Source organism: Buteo buteo, chromosome 8, assembly GCF_964188355.1.
Source record: "Buteo buteo chromosome 8, bButBut1.hap1.1, whole genome shotgun sequence".
NCBI classification, from domain to species: Eukaryota; Metazoa; Chordata; class Aves; order Accipitriformes; family Accipitridae; genus Buteo; species Buteo buteo.
In genome coordinates, this window is record NC_134178.1 from 32,506,342 (window position 1) to 32,521,795 (window position 15,454).

General features: G+C 37.1%; 1 protein-coding gene across 1 annotated transcript in view; it reads right to left on the bottom strand.

The window, feature by feature from the left end:
* Positions 1-15,454, bottom strand: part of EPHA6 (EPH receptor A6) — a 513,140-nt gene that overhangs the window by 73,907 nt on the left and 423,779 nt on the right. Inside the window, exon 13 of the mRNA XM_075034050.1 lies at positions 10,404-10,526. Coding sequence (XP_074890151.1) covers positions 10,404-10,526 — 123 coding nt within the window. The remainder of the gene's footprint in view (positions 1-10,403; positions 10,527-15,454) is intronic.

A 15,454-nucleotide genomic window follows, 5' to 3' on the forward strand; every position in this document is an offset into this window, starting at 1 on the left:
ATTTTTTATGTAAGATTAATCCTCCAAAAAGAATACAGTTAGTACATGTTCATTTCTACAGTCTTTACTTATAATGAAATCTTTAATACCCGTTATGGGAATAGATCTGTTAACATAAACAGAGGATACTTATTCCACTTAAACTAGCAAATGGTGGAATCTGTTCTCTCATGCTTATAAGAAAATGTTGCTCTATCACTTCTGCAGGTCAGAATTCATGTGTCTCAGAAAATCACCTCCATATCAGCCATTTTTTCACTCCAAAGCCATGTTCTGCTTTTGGTTCCCCACTAACCTCCTGCTAAAGCTAAAGAGACAAGACTAACAGAACGAAATAGACAGGCACTCCCTTAGGTAGCACTGGGCCTTTCAGTACTCCAACAGCCTGCAAAGCACCCACAGTAAAGCTCTGTGTCTCTCACTGAAATGCCCAGGGCTCGAAAGGCATTCTGAGATCTCACACTAGTTCGTTCATTACATATTCCTTCAAATAGGAAAACCATTTGCTGTGGCACTGCAGCTTCTTCACTCCTGCTACTAATAATGCTGCATTTGTATGTATCAGGGGAGAATTAATTTCAGCAAATAAAAAAAATTGTATTTTTCCATAACACCAAACCAATGGGGGAAAAAAGAAGAAAGAAAATTAATGATTATGCAAAAAGCAAGTGAAAAAAATTGTGCCAGGTTTTGCGTTGTTAGCCCACATCAATACACATGAAGCCAATGGGAATTTTGCTGCAAGCCATCCCACTTGCATTACTGACTTAGATTACAGAAGGTCCCTGTCTAAGCCCTCTGTTCCAAGCAGCCTCAAAAAATAGAAGTTGCAGTTCCAACCCGCTTCTTGAGACTTCAGAAGCCAGAGTTTGCAAACAGGATAGCATTAACATCTTGCTGTTACAGGAAATCACATGGATATAACCTACTTATCTTGTTGTTAGTGCTCTTTCTATTTTCCTGTATCTATATACCGCTTTTCATTAGTTAAGTTAGTTAGTCGAGGGAAGATACCTTTGCAAAATCAATTCATAAAAATAAAAAATACATGAATGAGCGTAAGTTACTGTCTATTTTTTAGTAAACTATGGCCATATAGCTGTCATTGCTAGCTGAAGAATATTTATTGCATCAACACAATCTGAAATACTGTTCTCTGAGCTGCTTTTCTGTAATTTTATATTAAATACTTTTCCACTCACTACCCTGTAACCCACGGGCAAGAATTTATGTCTGTTGGTATGTTTTGGCAGCCAGGCAAAGTCTGTATGTATACTTCTAGAAGACGTTCTGAAATCTTCTGTCCCTCCCCTCCTGCAGCAACAAGCACTGCAAACAGATCTCCTGGTTTCTCACATGACAAAGGGAGAATGCTTTTGACAACAGAAGTTTTAGCAGTCTCCAGCATGCTGCTTCTGCAATCCCTAATTCACATCAATCCTCCAGTGTGCCTGCAAAAGGTATTCTGGAAGGTTGTCAGGAAAGAAAAGTGGAACTGTAAAGAGAAAGCAGTTGCGCTGTTTCCATGATTTGTTTTCTTATTCTTCTCTTTCCATGAGAGAACCAAATGGAGTGCAGTAGAGGGTAAAACCAGAAGAAACAGGTGTTTGTCACTAGTTGGAGGTGGGGTAGGTGAGGGAGAAATAGTCGCTAAAATTATACCATAGAAATACAATAACTGGCCCAAATTTTGATTTTTTTCCCCGCATTTATACTTTCCAGCCACATATCTTTGAAAAAAATTTGAATTTCTTCAAGTTTCCATTTGCTGGGTTGGTTATCTGTATTATCTCTTTCTACATATTTATTAGCATTACAAATACAATATGGATGAAGAAAGTTCTGGTTTATTCCTGCTGCTTATGTTTACATGAATATTATAACCAGAAATAAAAAAGAAATACCTTCATCATTAGGGCAAGATGGCTTATTAGAATTCAGAAGTACACATGGAGGGGAACAAGAGCTGATGTATTTGTAGACCAGTTCTGAAATCTGCTGCCTGAACTATTCTAAGTACATCTAATGCATCTCATTTGAGAGCCTTACACTATTTTTCAAATACTAACCTATAAACAGATAAATCCATGCTAAGTACGGTGAAAAGAGAAGATGAGGTGAAGTGACTTGGCCGAGGTTTCACAAAAACCAAGTCCTCAGCCTGCAAGAAAAAGCTGTGGGAACCACCTTATCTGCACAAAGAGGGCTTTGCATTGTCTCTGTGTCCCCCTGATCCTTAGAGGGTAGTGTGCCAGCCTGGGCTCTTGGAATAAACTGATACACCTTAAAACTTAATCTGAATTATGGCAGTTGCCCAACAACTTCCACAGATCATTACAACAGCTGATGTTTCCATCAAAATCTTGGTCATGTACCCTGGAACCATTGTGTCATCTCCATGCCTTATAAAGACCACCTTATACTGACTTCAGAGAGTTTAAGAGATGACAAAATCACAAGTCAGAACAATGAACAGAGATCAAGGACTGCATTTTTGACTATCCTATCTCAAATACTAGGTTATATCATCCCATTTTAAACCAAGAAATCCTAGCATTAACGGCAGCCTTTATCATTTTATAAGAAGGGAGAATGTAGACTAGTTTCTTTGCAACAATAAGTAATCTGTTAATGACCAGCCACAAAAATTGTGGCCGCTCAGTTTTAATTTAATTATGTTCTGGGGAGGAAAAAAAAAAAAAAAGTAAGTTTTTAATAGAACTGATTCTGGCATAAGATTTATATTGCTTGAAATTTGACTTAGAACTCTAAAGATTCCAGCACTTTCACTTTAGCACTTAAGCAAAGAACAAGAAAAAAAATCCATAATAAATAACAGATGCTGTTCAGATTCATTTTAAGAGAGATACTTTTGCCCAGTTAGATTAGCCAAAACAATTCACCTCACTTTTTTTATAACTGAATTTCAGCATATTTCACTTAATCTAATGACATTTCACCCTCAAGTTACTCTGAACATTTCCAATGTTCATACCACTCTACACCCTCTTGTGGAAAGAGCAAGGGATATTCTTTGGCTTAAAATTAGTCCTCAGAGTCTGACTGCATCAAGGATCACTTGCCCTGTTGACCCCAGAGCATGTAAAGGAATTTAAACAAAATTAAGTCTGTGTATCAGGGGCTTCTGCACTTCATCAATATTCAGTATGCCATGATACCTAACAGGTACTTATGGGACATAAGAAACAAATCTTATTTAATCTCTATTGTGAATTTACCCATTATCATAGGTGCGTTATATTTAGAAGCAGTACTCTACAACAGAAATTTGAAAATAAGCAAATAAAAAAATTGCATACATAAGGTTACAGTAAAACATATTTTTGTGCTTTCATAAGTATAATGACATGGTTAACGTTTTATTTTAATCGTATTCTGAAATGTCAGGGCATTTTTTGATTATTCATTACTATGCCTGATTGTGACATGTCTTGCACTTTAGAATATCTTTTATGTATTTTTTCCATTTCCTATTTGAGCACATATGTTTTGCTCCTATTTCTCTTTGGTCTGCATAAAGTTTTAAATTCTGAGCTATAGAAAACTGATGAGCTACTACCTCCTCCTTTATGAGCATCTTGCTGCTTTCTACACATGAGAAAGGCATAATTTCTCATTTCAAGAAGCAGTGGAGGCCACATATCAGCACTCCTGGAGATTCTGAAATCCACAAAGGAAGCTTTGCTTGTAACATGTGTGAGTTGCTAAATTAAAAATTAAAAACCCAGAACATCATGAGTCAGGACTCCAACAAAAAAGTGATGCACTGGACCTAACACGGTGACATTTTTGTGTTCTCATGGGTTTTTTTCTTATTTCTCTTTGAAGTTTTGTACCTTCAGGACATGAAGGCACACATTCTCAAGCTTCTTCCTTCAACTCTGATTTTCATTGTGAACAAACCCCAATATTTACAATGAAGATGGGTCAAGCAGCAAAATTTAGATGCAGAGGTTTTTAGACAAGCATATACATCTTGAAGTAAGAAAAATATGGAAACTCATTGACACATGAAGAAGAAAACCAAAAGCATTCATCTGCCATAACTTAACTTCCATAACTATGGAGACATCTCCATAGCTAGCAAACTCTAGATTTTTTCTGAGAAAGAAAAAGGCATATCAAGGGAAGGAGTCAAATTTTCATAACTATGAGTCACAAAGAGGTCATATGAATCAGTCCACAACTGTCTAGTCTTCACCAACTGTATAAGGCGTCCTAACAGGCTTGTTAAATACTAGCATGCAAAATCCAGAGTTAGGCAGATTATTTCCCATACACAGTATTTGAGCCTGGAATGGTACTTCAGCAAGTTGAATTTGGTAAAGGTTCACTGGCTTCCTACCTAAAACAGACCAAAAAACCCTAAACATTATTCAAGTTAACTATTCCCTCTGTCTCCCACCTCACAAAAAGTCAAATAATTCCGCATCTGCTTTCACACCCAATGCTTTACTGCTAGGCTAAAAAGGAAGTTCAGATTTTTTCTTTTCCTTTCATCTTGAAACAAAGTAACTGTGTATAGCTTAATTACAAATACATTCCTATGTGTATCCATCAGGCTCCTCCAGCTCTCCTCTTCCTATCTTTCTGCTCCTGTTAGTAATGAACAGCAACTTGCTTCAATTCACATGCTTGTTACAATAAATTACCACATTTTCTGTAGTCAGATTTTAAAAAATATGCAATAGCAGTGTATATTATGTAAAAATGACCACGTATGCAAATAAACTTTTCTGAACTTCTAGAGCTAAAATGTTTGGAATTGTTTATGATGACCATCTTGAGCATGAAATGAGCTATTTAGCAAGGGTGGAGAACAAAGACCTCCTTTTATCATGTCCTACACTCAGAGCTTAATCCCAGTTCTACAGTTCAAGCTAAATCCTAATGGACTAGCACAAAAAAAAAAGTCTCTCTCAGTATTCATGTTATTCGCTGCTCATCCATATTTTGGTTCTAAAGTGCTTCCTGCCTGCCTAATGGAAAAGTCCATATACATCTGAATTTCTACCCTCAGAAAACACATGTTGTTATGTATTAGTTGTAAGGTTTATAGGCTAGACATGCCAGTGAAATAGCACTGAGGCTTGAAAGAATAAACTGAAAGAGCCATTTGGCTCAGATATCCTAGAAAATGCATATGCAATAAAAGAATCAATTTGTTAGTCACCGACAAAGGATTAGCAATTTTCATTTAACAACAAATACAGCAGTTTAGGTGCTGGAATTCAGAGTAGGGAAAAATGCATTAGTTGAAAAAAAAAGAAGTTACTTTTCTCATTATTGGAGTACTGTAATTATAGTTGAGTTTCACTATGAACAATTGCTCCTTGATGGTTCTTGTTGAGTAATTTTGTTCAATAAGGGTCTGTCAATACAATTTGCTTTCAATTGTCAGTTTATACAATATCAAGAATAATGGGCTCACTCAGGTGCACTTGGAAATTGTAATAAAATATTAATTTGGGGGAAAAGAAAACTGTTAATCATCTGGTTTAATACTCTATAGTTATGTCTTAGTTCTTGAGAAGGTGCCTGTAATAAATGTGAACACTACAATGTATGTTAGACAAACAGTTATAGACAACCAGGCAGTAAAACACTGAAAAGGGGATATCCTCTGTATAATGTACTTTATGTGGAGGAGGAGTCCTGTCATTACCTAGTCCAAGACAGCAGTGAGCAATCTGTCCTGTATCACTTCTAAGTTTCTGGGAAGTAAGTGCACCCTCATTTCTTGCATATATCTTTTTTGAGGTTCAGAGGGGTGGATTGTTTTATCAAGCCCAATTTCTTTGCTTCCATTTTCCTGAAAAGGAAGATGTAAAAGAGCTGGATAATTAACCCTTGCAAAATAAGTGGTAGGAAATAACTGATGCTCATACTTCATTAAAAAAGTCACATCAAGATACTTTCACAGAAGCTTCAGAGAGGTGTTCTGTCAATGAAATAGGGGGCAATGATCCAGCTGCTGACTACATGGGGAGATCAGAAGATTCACAAGCAAATTGCAGCACTGATGTGCACAGAAAGGTGTGAATGGAAAGAATGATTTTGATGTTTTTTTCCCCCCTCTCCTGCTAATGTAGTTTGAATACTGAACAGTATGAATGGGGCCTGGGAGGTTTGCTTAGCAGGAACTTTTCTATAGTTTCTCATAGCCTGACACCTATCTCTAGTTGTTCTTGTCAACAGAAAAACTCAGGAAAGGAGTTTAGCTTGAAAGAAACAGTAGGAAAAGTACTTGCTTTCCCTCCCTTCCTTTCCAACTCAGCAAGCTTAACAATCTGTCTGACACTCTTCAAAGACAGCAGCATACCATAAATTTTTCTATCCATAATTTCTGCCAGGCAATATGGGTATGCATTTACGTAACAAACCCTTTGCGTGTGACTGAAATCAAGAGCTGCCAATACACAGCAAGAGTAGTAAGCTAAGAATTTCCCCAAAATGGAGAAAACAACACTGTAGTTAGTTTGGAAGAGCTGGAATTTGAAGAAATAGATGCAGCACTGGCAATTTAGTCATTTGTTTTTTTACTACATACATATATATCTGTATCTTTGTGTGTGTGTATGTGTAATTATGAAGGAAGGGGTAAGCTTCCACAGCTCGTGCCAGTGTAAGTATGATGAGGAGTGTAAACTAAGTGGTTTAAGAATTCTATTTAATATAGGCACGGATATTACTTGAGAAAAAGTACTTATTGCTTATGTGAGTCCATCTGTCATTATAGACCTACATCAACTAAGTTATGTGAATTTGTACTGCTAACAGGTGGGATAACTAGAAACTAAGTAGTTTGTAACATTAATGATAGCTAAATCAAAAGGAAGCTATTGTCTGAAAATGGGCTTGTTTTTGCAGACATCTAGGATAGATATTTCAAGGCCTGCTGAAAGCTTCGCTTCTAGCGAAATGGCTGTAGAGCTGTGACAGACTTTTGATGTAACTATCAAATATAAGCACTATTGCATTAGCATAGTTATGTCTAGGCTTAAAAAACACCTACATTTGAGGCAATCTATTTATGCAGAAAGATGTAACACCCCATGCCAGCAGTATAAATTAATGTTTAAGTTGGCTAAATGAGGATACTTTTTACATAAGTGAACCTCTGCACAGTGCAAAAGCAGACACCAAATTACACAAAACTGAATGTCAACTGTCAGTGCAATGGTAAAAGAAATACACCCTCCCCAACTATTGAGTGAAAAGTAGAAAGCGAAAAAAGGAAACCAACAGTTACATTGCCTTGCCAAGCTATTTTCCAGATACTTATTTATAGTAGGTTTTCCAGTTTAGTTCTGTGTTTCACTTAAAACATCTGTGGGGAATTTTGTAGAAAAAAACATGTAAAAGCATTTTGTCTTTAGTAAGGAATAAATTTTCTTGCTATTTTGAAGTAAATCTGCCACTTAGCTCGAGTTAAGGGTCTTGGTAAATAAAAAAAATCTCATCATCTTTGTTCCCAATGGCCCTAATAGCAGAATAATGCCGGCATTTTAAGCCTTCCATGTAGTTAAATTCAGTGAAATCTTACACATAAGCTATATGTGAAGCAATTAGGTTATAATTCAGCAAAGTTATTAAATGTTAAGTACTTCTGTTAGGCTTATGAAAGCTACTGTCCAATATGACCCCAACATCTCAGATAATGGAGGTGGGGTCACTGTGCTATCAAAGGCAGCAATCGAGCATGCTTCCCTCGAGTACCAATACACAAAGAGCAATCCTCTCACTTTTAATGAGAGAGGATAAACCTTGGAGACAGCATCCAGACTGGAGTGGGCATTTGATTTTGCTTGCCTACTGCTGTTCTAACAGCCAGAGGCTGCCATGATTAACACAGATATCACTGCTTAAATACCTTCTTGGAGCATTGTTGCCTTGGGTCTCTTTGTTCCTTGGTAAAGCAATACTCAGAAAAAAGGTCAGGTGTTTGGTGCAGTGTTTTTCGATACAAAAGAACAAAGGGTACATCCCTTCTCTGTTTGTACTAAAGCGATTAAGGATTCAAGCATGAACTTATATTTTCCACTGAATCATGCACAGTAAGAGATTCAGTTCTGAGTCTCTCACACCCCAGATCAGTACTCCCTTCAACAGAATTTTTTTTTGGCAAAAATTCAGTAAATTTGTGGGTTTTTTTCTCACATGTACAGCAAAGCTGGTTTTAGCAATTTAGAAAGTTATCATGAAACGGAAATGGCATCCTCTGGTCATCTCTGTAACAAAGAGAGGCAATTCAGAATTAAGATTGTGGTTTATGTAAATACAAATATGATAAAGTAAAAAAGGAGGAGTTAAATAGCAGCATTGCAGATAAGATTGTTAGGGCACATTTGTTGACAGCAATTTCTGGCTTGTACTGTGGAGTTTCATGCCACCTGGCCCCCCCATGGACTCTTCCTCAGAGGAACACATCTCATCCATTGGATTTATCACAGTTCTTCACTGGCTTTCAACTACTTGACAGTCCTCACTTTCCAGAAGGTGGGCAGTCTCTCCATTTCTGTGGCGTTGTTGCTTCACTCTTTTTTTTTTTTGTTGACATGATCAAACAATAACATTTATTTCCATTACCTTGCTAGGGTCTATGTTGCACATCATGTAGCTGCATTTCTGTTTTTTCCCCTGTTTTGAATATTTCATCAGATTGAATCAGAATTCTTAGCAAAAGACATTTAATAGCAAGAAATTATGAACCAGTTTTATTAAACAAACCACATTTAAGCGTTCTGATTTAAGTCCAAAAATGTGATAAAAATCTTTATGAGCACTCAGAAAACAACAGTCCTGAGGACCTTATAAAATAAACTTGTAGGTAGGTATGTAGTTGAGAAGCAGTTCACAAGTGCAATTAAGCCATTTGTAATCTAATAGAATCAGTGATAAGCTATACATAACACTGTGTTCAAAAAAGAGAATTTTATGGGGCCTGGACTATTTCCTTTGCCACAGAGTTGTTTGGTTACAGATACCAATCTCATTGTTATGCTGACTGCCAAAATAGCCTAAAGGCTATTACTCTGAGATATCCCAAGGAGAAAAAAATATGGAAAGTATTTTACAAACTGTTGACAAAAGACACCTGAACAGTTGTAAGAAAAGACATCAAAGTTGCTGAGAAGCTTCTATTCAAAGAAAGAAAGTAAACAAAGAAATAATAGCACTTAAAAATAAGAAAAGTAAGAATCATGTTGTATTTATGAGGCCTATAATATTGCAACAGATAAAATGGGGCATAGAGAAGTAGAACAGTTTCTTTTGTATAGCAAATCATTAACATTATGTAATTTTTCAATTTTCACCCTACTTTTGCCATAAGAGATTTTTCCTCTTTAAGAAAAACTGTAAGTAACATAATAGACAAGATGTCCTGAAAGGATACAAGTGTGATGTTAGCCCATGTACAGATTAATTTTACATAGAAATATGTAGTTTGGAAAAGAACAGAACTGAACTTTGATCCAGTTTTAACTACAATTAAGATACATATTAGATACTTATTCTACATTTATAAGCTTTGGTGAAAGATGTTGTTTAATGGCTCCAGAAGAGAATGGATAACACATATAGGCTTTCTGGGAAAGGATGCTTCTAACCTGTACTTTCCTGTTACAGCCCAGTGTCTGATAGCAGCCTGTTTACCTGGCATGGTGTTCTCATCCTTGGCCTACACTCAACCTTATGCCAACCTTCTGGGGTCCTGTGTGCCATCATACAGCTGTGCCTCTGCTGGGGACCTTGCCAGAGGCAGTGCAGAATACCATGCTGGCAACAAAAGCAACGGGGTTTTCTCATGCATTTTAAGAGAACTATAGTAGTTCAAATTGTGATAAAAGTTATTAAAAAAAGTTAAGGCTGTTTTTATGAGATACAAGTTACAACTACAGAAGCATACAAAGGATTTAAACGCTATCAATACAAAATTAAATTTTCCCTTTCCAAATTTGTTTTGTTTCCATGTTTTAGCAATGGAATGTAAATTTTTAGGGAAAAGTCACAGTCTCACATAAAATCTGGGATTTTATAGAGGCATTTTTAAAGTTATGTTTCCCTGGTGCACACAGGCATGCTTCATGGAAGTGCACGATTAGAGGGCACCAGGCTTTCTCTTCCAATATTTAGGTAGATCACTTAACTACAGATCAGTTTCCCTCACAATTTCTCCTATACATTGATTCAGGAAAATGGCTAGTTCCTGAAAAGTAATTTATCTTTTCCATTTCCTTTCAGTTTGGCTTTTTATTTGGAAGGGACATCTCATCTCCGTGTCTGACCAATACCGAATTTTGTTTCCCTAAGATGTGTGGAGAGATGGGGCAAAGGGTGAAGGGGAAAATCGATGTGGGCGAATAGGCTGGAATACCTACCAGAGGAAATGCTGGGGGGTAAAGATCCACCCCCTGACACTGGATGTGAGGTCAGGATGCTATTTAAAAATCCCGCCCTCAGGAATCTCGAAAGAGACTTCACCCCAATGGTCGGAAAGGATCCTTTCAAAGAGATAAAAATGATCATTAATCAAATGACTTGTTCTTTGGCTGATAAAAGAAGTTGACTGTTTAAAGAAAGAATAACCAAATCTCTGCAGAGTTAACAGTGGTTTCACTGGAACAGATCTTATAAAAAGCAGTTAAAAGTCTTTGATGCTTTTTAACCAAGTCATACAATACACAGTTTTAACCAGAAAGATGTTGTTTTCTGCATACTTTGCAAATGGAGAATTCCAGCACTTCTAGGAGGAATGAAAAAATTTGGTATTTCAAAGGCAAACTGCACCTATTGGATATTCATAATGCATTCCAAATGATTCTACCATACAGGCATTTTACAATTTTCCATACAAATCCAAGAGAGACCAGTAGAGGTGAAGCTATACCAGCAATGCTGTGTTTTATACTAGTATCTTAAAGCCACCTGACAAACCACCTGAAAAAAGTCATGTCAGGCAAGGGGAGAAGGGGAACCAGAATTTGCAGCCACATTACTGACTCCTGTGTCAGCACAGCTACATCAGTCAGAGCTTCTATCTCATCTCCCAACACCTGTCAATATATTGATGCATGCAAAAAACAGGAGACATGGCCCCTTTCTGCTTTGCTCTCACCAGAAGCTTAACATATTTTACACTTTCAATATAATAAACTTTATATTCTTCTCATTGCCTAAATGTACAGTTTTATTTCTGGAAACAACTATTATCTCATCCACCTTTTTTAAAATAAGTACTTGTGACATATCTATTATAGTGATGATAAATAAGGACTCTTTATCATTTGGTCCACTGTTTCAGCTTTCAGTGTATGTACAGAGATCTAGAGACATCATTTCAGCTAGCTCGTGTTACTGCTCAGTGAATGCCAGCATCAGAGACAGATTTGAAATGAGAGCTGTACACATCTTGCTTAAAAGCACAGAGTCAGAATTCTCCCACCTTGCAATAAATTTAAATTGACAATCAGAATAATTTGTGTATTTTTGCAAGTACATCAAGGAAGCATCCATCCAAAAATGTAGGCAATGGCAAGTTTGTTTTCATCATCTTGCAGCTATTTCATAGTTGTTCTTTTAGGAGATAGAAAATATCTTAATATTTATCTACAATGAGAAAAATAAATGGCCCTTTTAAAACTTATGCAACAGTTGGGATTTTTTTTTAACTAATAAAAATACAGTGAGGAAAATTTAGCTTCAAAACACACATATGTATTAGCTGAACTTAAATAGCCTAAGAAAACTTTGAATTTTTCTCTTTTATTTTCAAGCAAGAGTTTTATTGTTTCTCCTCGATGTACTTGCCCTTTAAATTTATTAGACCTGCTGCAGTCTGTGGAAAAAGAATTCATTTAATTAGTGTTCTGGATGCAGTATTATTATATCTGATGGCTAACGATAAGGCATGAAAGTTTTCCCTCTGGCCACTCCAGAAAAGCCTTTAGCATTTTTGTAAAAGCATTTCCAAATTCCATGGCTTTCATTTTAAAATATTTTCAGAAGTGATCTTGGATAGAGCGCCCAGAATACAATACACAGAAATTCAATTTTAAAATGGAAAATTGTTCCATTAACTCCAAGATGTTTCGTACTAAACAGCATCTTAAAAGATGAAGGCTAAATAATGAACGTATGAAGACTTTTCAAATAAAACTTTGCTTCTCTGTTTCAAAATATGAATTATACCAACCACAAAGTACACCTACTCTGAGTCACATGCCATATGTTCAGACCTTCAGAAAAGCCAAACAGCTTGAGCTTCACCATTGACATTTTCCTACATTTAAATGGTGTTAAATGGCAAATAACTCATTTCCTAGCAGTCTTACAATAAGTTACTTTGTTATAGAAAGTAATGAAGACAACCCCAAATTTATTTCACTTTTTGTACATATTCAGAAATAAAAACAAGGAGCAGCAAATTTTGGAGCAATTCAGTCTGTGAATACTAAGAAGAGAGCTAGAGGGCTAAAATTATTGAGTCTTTATAAAAAGCAAATAACTAAAAGAATACATACAAATAATGTTTTTCTCTCAGACTTAAAAGGTAGGATTCAGTTGCTTAAGCATAAATGCTTTGTGTCATTTGAGATGCTCTAGAAAATCTGAGACATTCACATTTAAGTGCAGACTGGACAAGATCTGCAGGAGATCTGCACTCTTTGAAAGTGGCAGCAAGAGGCAAAGCAGCGGTTGGGTATCTAGGACTAGGCACCTAGTGTCATTTTAGGCAACTGAATCCCATCCAAATAGTCTACTGTCACCTCAAAAATGTCTCTGATTAAGTAGAATACAGAGTTACAAGAACAAGACCTCATTTAGTCTCTTCTAGAAGTCCACAAACACCTTCTGAAAAGGACAAGGTTGATAACATTCACCCCTGATCAGGATCCATCAACATAAAAATGCAGACAAAGGAGAGGTTGAAAGTTCATTCATCTTAAAACATGCATGTTCCTAAATTAAAAGACAGCATATGCCCCAGAATGAACAAATGGGTGCTTTTGGTATTACTGCCTGCACAATGTGAATAGGGTTTGAGGCTCTGTTACATGACTATGTATGTGGAAGTTGATTATCATTGCAGGTAGTTGGGAAAGCAAATTAATTCTCATAAGTCCCATCAATCATGACCAGAAGGACAAAGGTTTGACAAGAGCTTTGGGCATTTACAGTAATTTAGGAGCTTAGTCAAATTTTTACTTGTTTGCATACACATTCATGAAATATTTGAAAGGAAATCTGCAACAAAAAATGGTGTTCGATACAGAAAGGGAAAAAGCTCTCTGCTAAGACAACAAAGAAGAAGGGAGGTGGGAGCATGGTATTAAAGAGAAAACACCAGCTTCTCAGAAATGTTATAAACTTCTGTGTGGAAATAAATGAAGAAGAATTGCATTTCCTTCTATCTATCCTTCTATCTTCCATTTTTTAATTGGACAATGAAAAAGTAGCCTTTCCTCTTTTTCCAAATTGGAATCATGCTTAGCTAAAGAAAAAGTCCACCAAAAACATGCCTGCTTCTTTATATCCTGCTGCTTTATACTCCAAATTGCAAAAGCAATATTTGTTTTTTAGAGGTGTATACTATCAATATAAATCTTAATGCTTAGTTTAAACAATCTCTTTAAAGCAACCACACTGGACACTTTCAAGATGTTAGGATATTATTTCTTTAGTTAACCAACTTTCTTGAGAAATGCCATTCTTTCAGTGTACATCATACAGAGACTAGTGCTTTACACCCATTCTGTTGTTTTGTGTAAAAATTAACACTCATTTTTGCAGTGGGTGCAGTTACACTAATGGGAAGAGCTTTTAGTATAAGGTCTTACTGGTTCTAAACTGGAAAAAGGAGACATGAATATTAAGACATGAATCCTCAGTGCCCTGAAACACAGCTCTTATTTAGCAGCTTACAGGCATGGATTTATTGAGAAAAAACCCCAATCTCTACCCCCTCCATAGTTATACACTATGAACATTATGCCATCTTAACATGGGAAACTACATTAGTTACGGATATTAGTTGGAAAAGTGCACTGAAATAGTAAAAAGTTATGGCAATACTCTGAATAGCTGACAGTTCATGAAGTATACACTGAGTCCTGTGATACCAGTTTAAAACTCAGCGTAAGTTCTTGTGTTTCACAATTATTAAAGCTAAATGCCTGTACTCAGAGGCAGTGGGGAGTGCTGAATCAATTAGCCTGCCTTCCACCTTCATCTGTGGTTCCAGGGGGAATATCATCCCACAAATTATAGAATTTGATAGGGAAATCACTGGTATAGCATCCTAAACTGGCATCGTTTTAGTAGCATATTACCACACAGAGCAGAAGGGCAAGAGTAGATAGCTGGGTAAAGGAAATACATATGCTTAGTTCAGCTCCAGAGCACATACATTAATTCACACACATTTATTAGTACTTGCATCACGACAGTATGGCCAGCCAGAAGCAAGTCACTTTTCCCCACACCAAAGGCACATCCCACAGCCTAGGGCTAGTGGCAACTCAACGGTGCTGAAAAGTCCTAGATCTATGAAAGAACGTTCTGCCATGCGGCTCAACAATAGTACTGAACAGATGGATGAATGGATGGATGGATGGATGAAGAGAACGGCACCAAACACACCTGGTGCAATACTGGTGGAATACAGTGGACTAGAGTGAAAGACACAACTTCTGTTTGAATGGGGGGTGGACGGGCCCTCGTGAGCTATAGTAAAAAGCATTTAAAAGGAACTAACTTGCACTTTAAAACTCTCAGGGATTGTGCAAGCTGAGAAATGTTAACCTGACCCATTATTTTTTGCTGCTGACACTTTGCAGAAACTTCCAGCAGAAGACCCTAAGAATGTTCCACAAAAACTAAACACAGTTTTATTCTGTTAATGACAGTACATACCCACTCGTGTCTGCTGACTTGAGTGCAAACATTCCCACCAGTTTTGCTCCTGTATGAGGTAAAGTGCCTGCACAGCACCAGCCGTCCTCAGGGCCCCGCATCCCACCCTTTCCTCTTTGCCAGCTGCTGGCTCCTTTGCCCCACTACCATCAGCAGCACTTGAGCCAATGCCATGGCAGCCTCTAGGCCCACAGGACTCGCGGTGGTGGCATCTGAAGCTGCTAAATTGCGCAGGTACAGGCAGGCAGGGCCATCAGCTCGTTCTGTTCGTGCCAGGGTCCCTGAGCCTTGCTGAGAGCAAACTAAGCACTTTTTTTTCACTATAGTAATTGTACTTGTGGGACCTTAGTGCAGCTTGTGGAGATTTGCTTTCAAAAAGGAGAATGCTTCTAGAGTCTCTGCATTGTGTCTAACGACCAGGCTGAAGTAGGTTATCAGAAAGCCTATGGAAGATGCGGACTGCTCTTCAGCCCTGTTGTTTGTTGTTGTTGTTTCTTCTTATTTATTATACTTTGAA